Source organism: Crotalus tigris, unplaced genomic scaffold (assembly GCF_016545835.1).
Source record: "Crotalus tigris isolate CLP2741 ecotype Arizona unplaced genomic scaffold, ASM1654583v1 scf7180000024338.4412243, whole genome shotgun sequence".
NCBI lineage: Eukaryota > Metazoa > Chordata > Lepidosauria > Squamata > Viperidae > Crotalus > Crotalus tigris.
Window position 1 is genome coordinate 463,469 of NW_024100508.1, and position 13,310 is coordinate 476,778.

The following is a 13,310-nucleotide window of genomic DNA, read 5'->3' on the forward strand; positions in this document are numbered from 1 at the left end:
ATTTATTTCTTGGAATCCATATTCCTTGCCTATCTACCAATATTCAAACCACCCATGACGACCCTAAAGACCAATATCTATATGACAGATTTTGTACTGAGCTTTCTGGCATGCCTATTGGCTGGATCTTTCAAATGCCTAGATTTCCGCCACCTCATTTGGAGGAAGCAAATACATTTCTAATAGTACCCAAAGTAATTTCAGGACTTTCATCAGCTCCTCTTTTACTATGATATATATATGTAGGTCTTTGGTTGTTCGGGTTTTCTCCCGCGTAAAATTGGAAGTGTCTTGGCGACGTTTCGACGAAGTCCCATTCGACATCTTCAGGCTGGTGTTTTCAGCTTCGTGCTTTGAGCAGCAATGTGTGGTCTTAGCTGTTTCTTCCTTTTAACTGCCAGTACATTGGTGAGAGTGTGTAGTTCGGGTTTTAGGTGTTGTTCGTCAGCTAAGCGTTTTGTTCTGGAGATGAGTGTCTTGGCTACAGAGTTGATCTGTGCTGGGTGGTGGTGTGAGAGAGCGTGCAGATAGCGGTTTGTGTGTGTTTTCTTCTGGTAGATGGTGTGTCCTAGGGAGCCATTGGATTTCTTGTAGACTAAGACATCCAGGAAGGGAAGTTGGTTGTTAGCTTCTGTTTCCATGGTGAACTGTATTTTGGGGTGTAGGCTGTTGAGGTGTGTGAGGAAGTTGTCCAGTTTTTCTTTCCCATGTGGCCAGATTACGAAGGTGTCGTCTACGTATCTGAGCCAGAGTTTGGGTTTGTGATCCGATTTTTCTAGAGCTTAGGTTTCAAAGTGTTCCATGTAGAGGTTGGCAATGACAGGTGAGAGGGGTGATCCCATGGGTGCTCCTTCTGTTTGTTTGTATTTTTGTCCATTATAGATGAAGTATATGTTGGATAGGCAGTGGTTGGTCAGATCTAAGATGTGTTTGGGGGGGTTATATTTGTTTTGAATAGCTGTCAAGGCTTCTTTGATAGGCACTTGGGTGAAGAGGGATATGACATCGAAGCTCACTAGTAGGTCGCTGGGCTGTAAGTTTTGTTTCTTTATGATCTCTATAAACTGGAATGAGTTTTTTACGTGTGAGGTGATGGATTCTGCATAGGGCTGTAGTTGTTTGGCGAGAAATTTGGCTAGGTTTTGTAGAGGTGAGCCTATGGAGCTGACTATAGGTCTGAGTGGGGTTCCTTCTTTGTGTATCTTGGGGAGACCATAGAGTTTGGGGCATCTGGATGATTTCTCTCTGGGAATGATTCCTTGCTGGATGTCTTCGCTAATGGGGGAGGCTTTTATTTTGGATCTGGTGTTTTTTTCCAGGTAGGTGGTGGGATCTGTATTTAGGGGTTTGTATGTGGAATCTTGGAGTAGTTTGGTTAATTTGGTTTGGTAGTCAGATGTGTTCATAACCACCGTGGCGTTGCCCTTGTCTGCTGGTAGGATTTTATGCTGGTGTCTTCTTTTAGGTTACGTAGTGCTGTCTGTTCCTCTTTGGGTAAGTTGCTTTTGGGTGGCTTGCTGGTGCAGAGGATGTTGGTGATTTCGAGTCTGATTCTGTTAGCGTCATCGGGGTTGATTTTGGTCAGGCTGGTTTCAACTCCACATATAATGGTTTCAGTGGGGATGTGTTTGGGATCAACTGCAAAGTTGAATCCTTTGGAAAGGACATTGGTTTCGGCTTTGGTGAGGATTCTATCTGAGATGTTATGCACTGTTTGTTTCATGTGTGGCTGTGAGGGAGGAGGTGTTTGTTTCTGGTGTTCTTGTAGTCTTCGGAGTTTGTTGGTGTGTGTATCTGTCTTGAGGGTGGTCTGTGTTTCGGCTCTCCAGACGGCGAGTTGTTTGGATTTGTCCCAAAGTGCGGGGTGGATCTTGTTGCTGAGTTTGAGGTGGAGTGTGAGGACATATTTGTTAATTCAGTCTAGGAGGAATCTTTTTGTGTGAAGTTCATTTCTGATTAGGGCCAATTTTGTTCTTTTCAGGATCCGTTTGGTGGCTGCAGAGTTGGAGTGGAATTTCAGTTGGAAACATGTGGGGATTAGATTTTGATCTCGGTAGTTGCGTAGGAATGCGAGGTCACATAAAATGGAAGCTCTTTGGACTTCAAGTTTTTCATAGGTCCTGGTCAGATGGTGGATTTCCTCCCCGTAGAGGTTCAATATTTGTTTTCTGAGGTTTTCGCGTGTATTTGTATGTAGGTCTTTGGTTGTTTGGGTTTTCTCCCGCGTAAAATTGGAAGTGTCTTGGCGACGTTTCGACGAAGTCCCATTCGTCATCTTCAGGCTGGTGTTTTCAGCTTCGTGCTTTGAGCAGCAATGTGTGGTCTTAGCTGTTTCTTCCTTTTAACTGCCAGTGGGGGTATGAACTGATTGGGTGGGAGCTTGGCTGTGTTCTGATTGGGTGGAGGTGTGTTCTGAATGGTTAGGGGCTTGGCTGTGCTCTGATTGGCTGGGGGAGCGTTCTGTTTGGTTGTGCTCAGGTTAGTCTGAGTTGCAGAGGGGTTTAAGATTTTGGGCTGCCTTGCTATTTTTTGGCTTCGTGTTCGTGGTCGTGCCTCCTCTTCATGGGGGTGTCAGTTTGCTTCATGTATGGATTGGAGGGGTTTAAAGTGGCTAATGATGCAGCTGTGGTCTGGCTTCTGGTTTGTGGTCGTGCCTCGTCATCGGTGTGGCTTTGGGTTTGTTTTTTGCGTGGATGTGTGGTGGTGACATCCTGTGTGGTTTTTGTGAGTGTGGGTCTGGTATCATTTTTTGTGTTAGGGAGTCGTTTGTCAATAAGGGCGGGTTTCCAAATGGCTGGTAGGCGGGAGGTATCATCTCGCTTGTTCATGCTGTGTGGGCGTTTTTCTATCTCGATGGCTTCTCTGATTATTCTGTTATTAAAATGTTCACTTTTGGCAATGGTTCTGGTATTTTTAAAGTCAATTTCATGTCCTGTGGCTTTAAGGTGTTGGACCAGGGAAGATGTTGGTTCCTCTTTTTTGACTGAGTTCTTATGTTCTTCAATGCGTGCACTTATTCTTCTGTTGGTTTGTCCGATGTATGTGGTGGGACAAGTGGTGCATGGGATTTCGTATACTCCTTGATTTTCTAATTCAATTTTATCTTTGGGGTTTCTAAGGATGGTGGATATTTTTCTGTTTGTGCAGAATGCACAAAGAATAAGTGCATGCATTGAAGAAACAGCTAAGACCACACATTGCTCCTCGAAGCACGAAGCTGAAAAAACCAGCCTGAAGATGACAAATGGGACTTCGTCGAAACGTCGCCAAGACACTTCCAATTTTACACGGGAGAAAACCCGAACAACCAAAGACCTACATATATATATATATATATATATATATATATATATATATATATATATCAGCTGTTAATGCACAAACAGCAGGTGTCACCTACACATGATGGTAAAACACATTCAACATATATATCTATATATCTATCTCTATATCTATCTATCTATCTTTTATTTATATAACTTTTATATAAAATTATTAGTCATAGTTAAATATTGTATCCTGATAGATCATTCAAAATAACTGACGAAATAAAATAGACCATATTTTTAAAAAAATATTGTATTCTACAAATGATATTCAAAAGAACTTTCAATGCATTTAGGAATGTTGTTGGTATTTTCCAGAACACAATGGATATTTTATTTCTATTGTGTAGTACAGTGTTTCCCAAACTTGACAATTTTAAGGCATGTGGACTTCAACTCCCAGAATTCCACAGCCAGCGTTGCTGGCTGTGGAATTCTGGGAGTTGAAATCCACATGCCTTAAAATTGTCAAGTTTGGGAAACACTGGCGTAGTAGAAAAAATAGCTAGCTGATGGGCAATACATAGGACATGTGATCATTGTTTTTTTTTTAATAAATTCCCTGGCTTTCCTCATTTACATCCCTACCACCCACCCCACCCCCATTTTCTAGGCTTGAATCACCTACAAGATCTTTGATAATGGAAGCTCCAAAGGGAATACAAGTGAGTGCAGCCGCAGGGGACTTGAAAGCCACTTGTAGAAAAGAGCTACATTTGCAATCCACAGAAGGGGAGGTAAGTTTTATTAGAGAACCATATTCGTCTAGTGAAATCCTATGCATGTTTACTTCAACACTAGTCCATTATATGTTGCTTAGAACTGGAGCCTTAAATTAATTTTATTTCTCTCTTTCTTGCAATAAAGTCCATCTCATTTAAGTATATGTGTATAAAAAACCTGTGTGCTTGATAGCATCTTCAACCTAGAGTAGCTGATGTTTGATTTGATTCTAGAGGACATTAGATTGATGGCCACATCAATTCTTGCTCCAAATATTTGTTACTGTTTATTGTCTCCAGAAGAAAGACTATCCCTTTAAGATGTTCTGTTCCATGGGTCCAGATGAATACCAGATGGACACTGGAGGGAGTTTTATTAAGAACTTAATGCATTACTGGAATTAAAAGGCAGGCATGATTGCTCCACATTCCTTTTTGGGAAATGCCTTAGTTTACTGGAACCTCTGTAAAATGATGTGGTTGAAGTGCACACTATTTGACATCCTCTATGGCTTATTTTGAAATGATCCTTTCTGTTCCATTCTGATTTCACCTTACCCCACTCAGACTCCAGAATCCTTTCTGGCTGCCAAGGCCTTTACCTCTTCCTTTCCTCTGTTATTTGGCCACCGTGCACAGAGCACACTCGTACACTGACAAACATAACTTTTCCCACAGTTTCAGCTGAAGGATCTTTTCTCCTAATGCATCTTTGGGTTCTAAACAACTGCTCTTCATATTTCTCCTACTGACATTCTGAAATCCAGCTGCACTTCAGCACTGTGGCATGCAACTTAAACTCCTGCTCAGGCAGCGATGTTCCTTTTCAAGGAAATGGCTTCCTTTTCTCTTCAGTGAATAAAATGAAAAAAAAAATGGCATCTGCAGTTTTGCTTCATTGCCATCCTCTCATGAAGGCCGCTTTGTTGCAATGGTTCCAACAAAATCCAATATTTTAACGTCTTCTGGACTTGCACCAACTGTACTATAACCACAAGGTTGTGTCCAGAGGTTATGTATTAAATTCCTTGAGCATTTTATATTGTGTTTTTCCTCCATAAACTCATTGCAACACTGTGAAGTAGTGAGAAAAAGGATCTGGCCCATAGTTATCCAATTTATTTTCATGGCTTAAGATGAATGGAAGAGATATATTAGATATATTAGATATAAATATAGAAAAAAAACCACTCCAAATCCTTACTCCACATATCTCTGTGTTCTTGAACATTTAATTAGTATGATCTAGCAGCTGTTTCTATAATCATTTTGTAAATAATATGTTAAATCCTTTAAGAGTAAATGGGTTTCTGAAGCATTTTGGCTGCTGTTACATATCAAGACAAAAATGTTGTAAACATACTGGCAAATATTATATAAATTATAATTCTTCAATTATCAAGATAATCATCATCTATTCCTATTTCATATTCTAAGCCTCATGCTCCTTATACAATCTTTGTTGGTTCTCCCATAAAGTTTTTGTCTATTTTCACATTTTAATTCCTCTATAATATTAATTCAGCACAATCATAAGAATCAAACAGAAGTTGACTTACACATTATTACCAGTATAATCATCATTAGCTATTCAGTATAACTTTCCTAGCTTTCACCACAATGCTGATAGTTTTAAGGGAAGATGGGGCAGGTATTAGGGCTGTTGGGTATGTTTTTATCTCCTCTCCATCATTAATTACTCAATTAATCTCTTCCTAACTACCTACCAAAGGTTCAGCTAATGGATGGAAATTCACCTTTGCAAGTTTCATTGTCCAACAATCTAAGTCCATATCAGTAGCTCATAAATTGCAATCCTTTCCTAAATGTTCTTTTCCTAGCTGATATCAAAAACTGGGAGATTATTAAATGAACAAGAAGAAAGGGAACCAGTTGCAAAGTTGTGGGAATTAAATTTTGCTTTCTCACTTACAGTGCACTTTTCAAACTTCATTATGCTGATGGACACTAATGTAGGAATATAATTGCTACATTAGTAAGAGGAATATGCATAATCTCTTCCCTAAGTGGAACTGACGAATGGCTACGGTTAAATCAGTATCACCAAAGAATATAGTGTGGATGCTTTTCATTTTTCAGAGCTCAAACTCTTATGTCCTTATGCACTACTTCAGCCTTCTGCTCTATTTCAACATTTAAACACCAGATGAAAACCTTGCATGGTATCTGTTGTGTCCTGGGCCTGATGAGGCAACTCAGAAGGCCCAGAAACGTTGCAAGTGGTCTTGGGCATTCTAAAAACTGCCCGGGGCCAGACTGGTTGGCGCCGAACTTCTGTGCATGCGCAAGGTGCGAAGAAAGGATTCCTATTGGCTGGACTGCCTGGGGGTTGGAAAACTATAAAAGGCCTGCATGCCTGTTTGCAGATTGATCAGAGTGGAGTTAAGGAGCAATAAAAGAAGTTTGTTCTACTATGTGTTGTGTTTCAATGCCTCGAATCCCAAAACACAAAAGTGGCGACAAAGGTGGGATTGCTGCAAGGAAAAAGGCAGTAAGAAGAGGATAAGCCTCATCTGAAGAGCCTGAAGCCTGGGAACCGGCATCCAGCTCTGCACTCACCTGCCAGTACAGCATCGCTGGAGGTGAGCTTGGCAAACGGGCCCTTCCCCTCAACAAAGGCTTGCAGCAAGGCATTAGAAGCAGAAGATGTCAAAGATAGGACATCTGTCCAAGTTCAACATCTCTCACCTGGAGCGCTGGAACTCCTATGTAGCCTGGGTGGAAAATTACCTAAGGGTTAACCAGGTTCAGGAAGACAGTTTGAAAGCAGCCACCCTGCTGTGCGTCTGCAGTCAGGACACTTTCGATGTAGCCGAGAACCTGGTAGCCCCTGTACCTCTGGAGTCTGTCACCTACACAGACCTAAAAAACATGCTGAGGGATCACTTCCATCCCAAACTTTTTTTTTCCAAAGATAATTTTTATTAAATTTTTAAAATTTTACAAAAACAAAAACAAAACAATCTTTCCCCCAACCTCCCCAACCCTCCCATTCCCTCCCCCGACCTTCCCAGAGCTGAATATAGGCTTAATTAAAATTTCTATCATGCTTTCCTTCCCCATAAGGCTGCAATGGCTGAGCTGTTACACCAGCTCTTAGATAAGCAAGCTCCATGGCAGTGGACTAAAGTCCATGACAAGAGTTTTAAGGAGGTCAAGGCCTTGCTCACATTAAATGTGGTATTAGCCCATTTTAATGAGCAACTGCCTGTATGCATCACTTGTGATACATCCCCTTATGGGGTGGGTGCAGTACTCAGTCACCTAAAGGCTGATGGAACACAAACTCCTGTGGCTTATTACTCAAGGACTCTGTCATCTGCAGAGTAGAATTATGCTCAGATTGACAGACAAGCCTTGGCAATAGTGGCTGGCATAAAGAAATTCCATGATTTCTTATATGGCTGTCACTTCACGGTCTATACAGACCACAAGCCTCTGCTGGAGTGGTTTACAATGACCAAACAAACCACTCACATCATTTCCCCACATATGCTGAGGTGGTCCATTTTCCTGTCAGCATATGACTATATGCTCATTTACAAATCTGGCAAAGAGATGGGCCATGCAGATGGCCTCAGTAGGCTACCTCTCACTCACATGGAGGCAGATCCTACCCCTGCTATTAATATTCTTTCTATTCAGCAACTATCTGAATCTCCCCTCAAAGCTAGGGACATGGCTGCAGAAACTGCCACTGATCACACGCTTACACGCGTGCTGACAGGAGTGTTGTCAGGTTGGCCTGACACGTGTCCAGATGCTACCTTTCAAAGCTTCTGGCAAAGGAGGCATGAACTATCTACTTTTAATGGGGGAGTAGAGTAGTTATCCCAGCCTCCCTGAGGTCTAGAGTCTTGATCTCTCTACATGAGGGACATCCGGGCATTGTATGCATGAAAGCGCTTGCACGCAGCCATCTCTGGTGGCCTGGGCTTGATAAAGCTATCAAGGCCCAAGTGCACGGGTGCCAGGTGTGCCAACAATCACGGCCTGAGATGCCTCAGGCCCCTGTACACAGGTGGGAGGAGACACAAACCCCTTGGTCAAGGGTACATTTAGATTATGCTGGACCCTTTCAGGGGCAATTCTTCCTTATCCTTGTGGATAGCCACTCCAAGTGGCTAGAGGTTGTACCTGTCTCCTCCACTACTACTGCTAGGACCATCCAGGTGCTAAGAGGAATCTTCGCAACCCATGGCCTTCCTGATGTTCTCGTTTCTGACAATGGTCCTCAATTTACATCTTGTGAGTTCCAGGCTTTCCTTCAGGCCAACTTGATAAGGCATGCAATGTTAGCTCCCTTCCACCCTTCCACCAACGGGCAAGCTGAAAGAATGGTGCGCACCACCAAAGACACGCTCAAAAGATTAACGCACAGCAGCTGGCATCACAGGTTAGCACCACACCATGCACTGCCACTGGGAAGAGCCCTGCTGAACTTTGCTGGGGTCAGCGCCTCATCACGAGTGGCTTCACAGGTGTCCCAGCCATGGGCTCTTCAGAGACTTCAGTTGGGTGATCCGGTCTGGGGAAGGAACTATAGTCCTGGACATCTCTGGGTTCCTGCTGTCATCTGTAAGATCTCAGGACCGCTATCATATGAAGTGACCTTTGGAGACGGCCGCGTTCTTTCACGTCATATTGACCAACTGCGCTGGCGGTTGCCTCCTGTTGATTCCGCCCCTGCCTCTGCTCTCGGAGGGGAGGGGGCCCAGGAACTTGGGCCCAGGGCCCAACATCCTGAGAACCAGCCTCACTGTTCCTGGGAATTACCGCAAGCCACTAGGGATTCCCCAGGGGAGGAGCAAGGACGTCCTCACAGTTCAGCTATTGCGCTGAAAAGGGAGTCATGCGTATCTGCAAGAGCTCCAGACAGGAATTCTCTTTGCCATAGAGGCGGCTCCTGACTCGGGCACCTTGGCCACTTACATGGAGGACTGGAATTATTGGGGCACACCTGCAACGCAGGTCACATCCGAGCCTGGTTGTGGGCTCGAGAGACTAAGTCCCCAGGAGCCATCCAGGGTAGTTGGGGAGTCCTCAGCTCCTCCAGCGGGTTGGGGAATTTCCTCTTCTCTAAGGGAACCTGGAGAGAGCCCAGACAACTCTGCCAGCATGCCTCAACAGGGGTCACCTGCAAATTATGTGCATAAAAGTCCTGGTTTAGCGAGCTCACCAGATGGGCCGGTAGGCCAGGCACTCTTAAGTACAAGTCCTAGTCTGCCTAGCCAGGCAGGTAAGCTAACAGGCCAGGTATCCTCCCTGGCCTTGCGTAGGTCACAACGGGCTAAGGCCCCTCCTAACCACCTAGGTGAATATGTGAGGTTCCTGTAAGCACAAAGAGACCTTGCGGTTCTAGGACATGGAAATGGGACCTAGGCTGGGTAAAAAGATAGACACATGAAGTCTACATTCAGGGGTGGGTCGTTTAGTTAACCCTGTTATTTTATAAGAATATTTTGCCTGCGTGTGAGCAGGAATATTATTATTTTATTATTATTATTATTGTGCATAATTGGAATTTTGTGTGTTCCATCTAGGGGGGAGGGGTGTTGTGTCCTGGGCCTGATGAGGCAACTCAGAAGGCCCAGAAATGTTGCAAGTGGTCCCGGGCATTCTAAAAGCTGCCCGGGACCAGACTGGCTGGTGCCAAACTTCTGCACATGCGCAAGGGGCGAAGAAAGAAGGATTCCTATTGGCTGGACTGCCTGGGGGGTTGGAAAACTATAAAAGGCCTGCGTGCCTGTTTGCAGATTGATCAGAGTGGAGTTAAGGAGCAATAAAAGAAGTTTGTTCTACTATGTGTTGTGTTTCAATGCCTCGAATCCCAAAACACAAAAGTATCAAACATAAGGACAGCTACTGGGTTGCCATGAAGTCCAGTTAACCAGGAAAGAGCCTGATTCTGCCATTTTGTAACAACTGAATTTCATTCTGAAATACAGAGAAGGGCATCTTTTTTATTTTGGAGGTCTATTTTAGAGAATCCAATAAACCAATCAAGTCCTGCAGTAAAAGTAATTCATTTTCTTCCTTTCTTTTTTTTCCCCCTAGATATTTTTAAATGCAGACTCAATTCGACTAGGGAATCTACCGCTGGGGTCTTTTCCCTCATCTTCCTCACCAAGTTCATCGGCAACAAGACAGACTATCTATGAAATCTGTGTTTGTCCCAATGGCAAACTCTACCTTTCCCCTGCAGGAGCAGGTTCCACGTGTCAGTCCAGTGGCAACATCTGCTTGTGGAGCTGAAGACACCAGAATCCTTCTTTTCTTCCTCTTTCTCCTCTTCCTCCTCCTCCTCACACCAGAATAGCCTTTTTGTTAATGTCCCTCTGCTTCACGGTTCTGCTTGATTTCCCTCGTTTGATCATGAAGCTCCACGCAGCCTCCTGGATCTCTTCCAGCCCAAGCAAGGAGCCAAATAGAGTCTTCTCTTCTGGCTTATGGAGCTCCAAGATAGAAGAGAGAAGGCCTAATAAAATGGCTGTCTTCACCAGGGAATCTGGATCTTCATATCACTTTTTGTCCAAAAGGGAGAAATACACAGGTGCCTTGGCTATATATGAAGTGAAGCACATTGTTTTAGAATTTTTTTGAGCAGGAACTGTATATGAGAAACTGCACCTATATACATAACTATATAGAGATAGATATAATACTATAGAAATTGGCCCAGAATCTAAAGTTGAGATGAATTGGTATGACAAATAACTCTACTGTCTGAAAGCACAATTTTCATACACCCCTCACTTTTGGATGTAAACTTTTATCCCAGAATTTTAAGACTTCAAAGCATTGTGTAACACTTGCTTTACTAAACAAGTAAAATTCAGTTACACATTTTAAACAGCAAGAGACAGAATCCCTCCCTTATGTGAAAATCTTTTTTTTTCCTCCCCTTTAGGGCATTGTTATTATTTGTCTCTTTCATACAGGTTTTGTGAGTTACATACACACTTTACAAGTCATCAGAATTGTTACCTATTCAGACCTTTTTATTTCTGTGCTGATTTTGAATGATTTGTTTGTGCATGTGAAGTAACATTTAACAACAGTATTCCTCTCAGTCATTTGAATGAATCTAACGCAGCCACACTATCAGTCATTTGAATGAATCTAACGCAGCCACACTATTAAAGAAAAGAGAGCCTGTTGACCTGGTGGCCCACAGAGCAAGATACACATATGATTAATACATTTTACTTCTCAACAAACAAGCAAACTCTAATATATACAAATGTCTAGAGATGGAGAAAAGATGAGATCACGGAGGGTGTTTCTACAAAGAATAAGTCTTAGATATTTTGCCCAAAATATAGTGACTTATAATGGGAACAAGAGCCATGTTCTGGTTTTAAATGAGATTTTCCTCATTTCTATTTCATTACAGCAAAGAAGGTAAATCTATGCATGCATAAATATTCCTTTGATTGAAACAAACAAAAGAGTAATCCAGAGTTCCTAAGGAAGTAACGGATTGGACTACAGTAATATCATATTAACAAAGCCATTAGATTACAAGTTTGGGAATTATTATATAGAACAACTGCAATGATAAACGGTTGGAATGTTAATGTTTTCATTTTTAGCTGTGATCATGCTATTTGTAATGGCTAAGATAATTTAAGGTGGCTAAGATAACTTAAGGTGTAATGTAAAGGCTAAGATAGGGTGGTTCACAGTTTTAAATTTGTTTACTTCTTCCCTTCCTTCATCCCTAAATATCCCAAAAATCTTTCTAAAGATTCCCAGGAAATTGTCCAGGTGTAATGTAGGAAACTATGGAAAGATGGGTGCAGAAAAATAGCCCCAAATTCATTAGCTGATTTTAGGTCATTTCCCTCCACCAGCAGCTCTCATAATATATTTCACATTACTCATTAGTGATCACCAAACCTCTCTGAGAAACATTGGTGGTAGAGAGGAAGTCTTTCCTTCTTTGAACTTCCCTACAAACCCTAAACATTAAAAGAAAAAAGTAATAAACAGATTGATATTATGTATAGCCCTTCAAGTATATATTTACAGAATATACACATTGGAATTTACAAAACCAGTTAAAAGGTTTTATAGAAGCTGAACCCCAAAAGCGGTTTCTATGAGACGCAGTTGGAGATACAACTACAGGGGAATAAAATATAATAAGCATATATATTACCACATAAGGAATAGAAGAGTGTTCCTAGTCTGTTTTTTGCTATTGATTCAAATGGAGAAAGAAAGAAAGAAAGAAAGAAAGAAAGAAAGGAAGGAAGGAAGGAAGGAAGGAAGGAAGGAAGGAAGGAAGGAAGGAAGGAAGGAAGGAAGGAAGGAAGGAAGGAAGGATCACTGTTTCAATAAAGCTATTTGAAAATAACAAGTACTTCTCACATGTACAAGGTACACTAGTCTACGATTGTACGAATGAGTTGTGACAGTGCTCTTCTCATTTTAAGCTAATTGAATAGGGAACTCCTTTGTTTTATTTATACTTTAAGAACAAACCAGAATTTAAAACTATTGTTGATCCAAATTTATTCTTACCATAGTTTGAACAAGCTACAGCATGTGATACATTATTGGCAGGGGATGTGAGGAACAAATATTAAATGCCTCTCTTTCACATAATGAGAAACCATGATTTTCTATCACATTAAGAATGAGCCATCCTGTTTAAAACTAAGTACATTTATTTTATTTATTTATTTATTTATGAGACTTATATACTGCTTTAAGTGCAAGCACTCTCTAAGTGGTGTACACCAGTAAGCAATGTATATATATATATTTACATTGCCCCCAACAATCTGGGTCCTCATTTTACCTACCCCGGAAGGATGGAAGGCTGAGTCAACCTTGAGCCGGTAAGATTTGAACCGCTGACCTGCTGAACACAGTCAGCTAAAGTGGCCTGCAGTACTGCACTCTAACTGCTACGCCACCTCGGCTCATCATATTCTACTACATATTCTACTGCATTAAAAAATGATATGTAGTTACCATTTAGTGCTTGCATCCATAAGCCTCGAAAAAAGCCATTTTGTGAGAATGTTGTCAAGCTCTTCCAAAATGTGCAGCAGAATAACAGTAAAAATATTTGATTCCTGGGAAATAAAAGCTCATCCTTATACCCATTATATACATATAGCCTTAATTTTATAATCATTTAAAATGGGTGCTCAGTTATTTCAGCTAAACTGTGAAAATTTTCTAAGTAAATGAAATGTCTTACATGGATTCTATTTTGCTCGTATCA

The 13,310-nt window shown here is 41.8% G+C and overlaps 1 protein-coding gene across 1 annotated transcript in view; it reads left to right on the forward strand.

The window, feature by feature from the left end:
- Positions 1-10,576, forward strand: part of SGCZ (sarcoglycan zeta) — a 241,138-nt gene extending 230,562 nt beyond the window's left edge. The window contains exons 6-7 of the mRNA XM_039325793.1: positions 3,940-4,063; positions 10,127-10,576. Of these exons, the coding sequence (XP_039181727.1) occupies positions 3,940-4,063; positions 10,127-10,324 (322 nt within the window). The 3' untranslated portion in view covers positions 10,325-10,576. The remainder of the gene's footprint in view (positions 1-3,939; positions 4,064-10,126) is intronic.
- Positions 10,577-13,310: the final 2,734 nt, after the last annotated feature.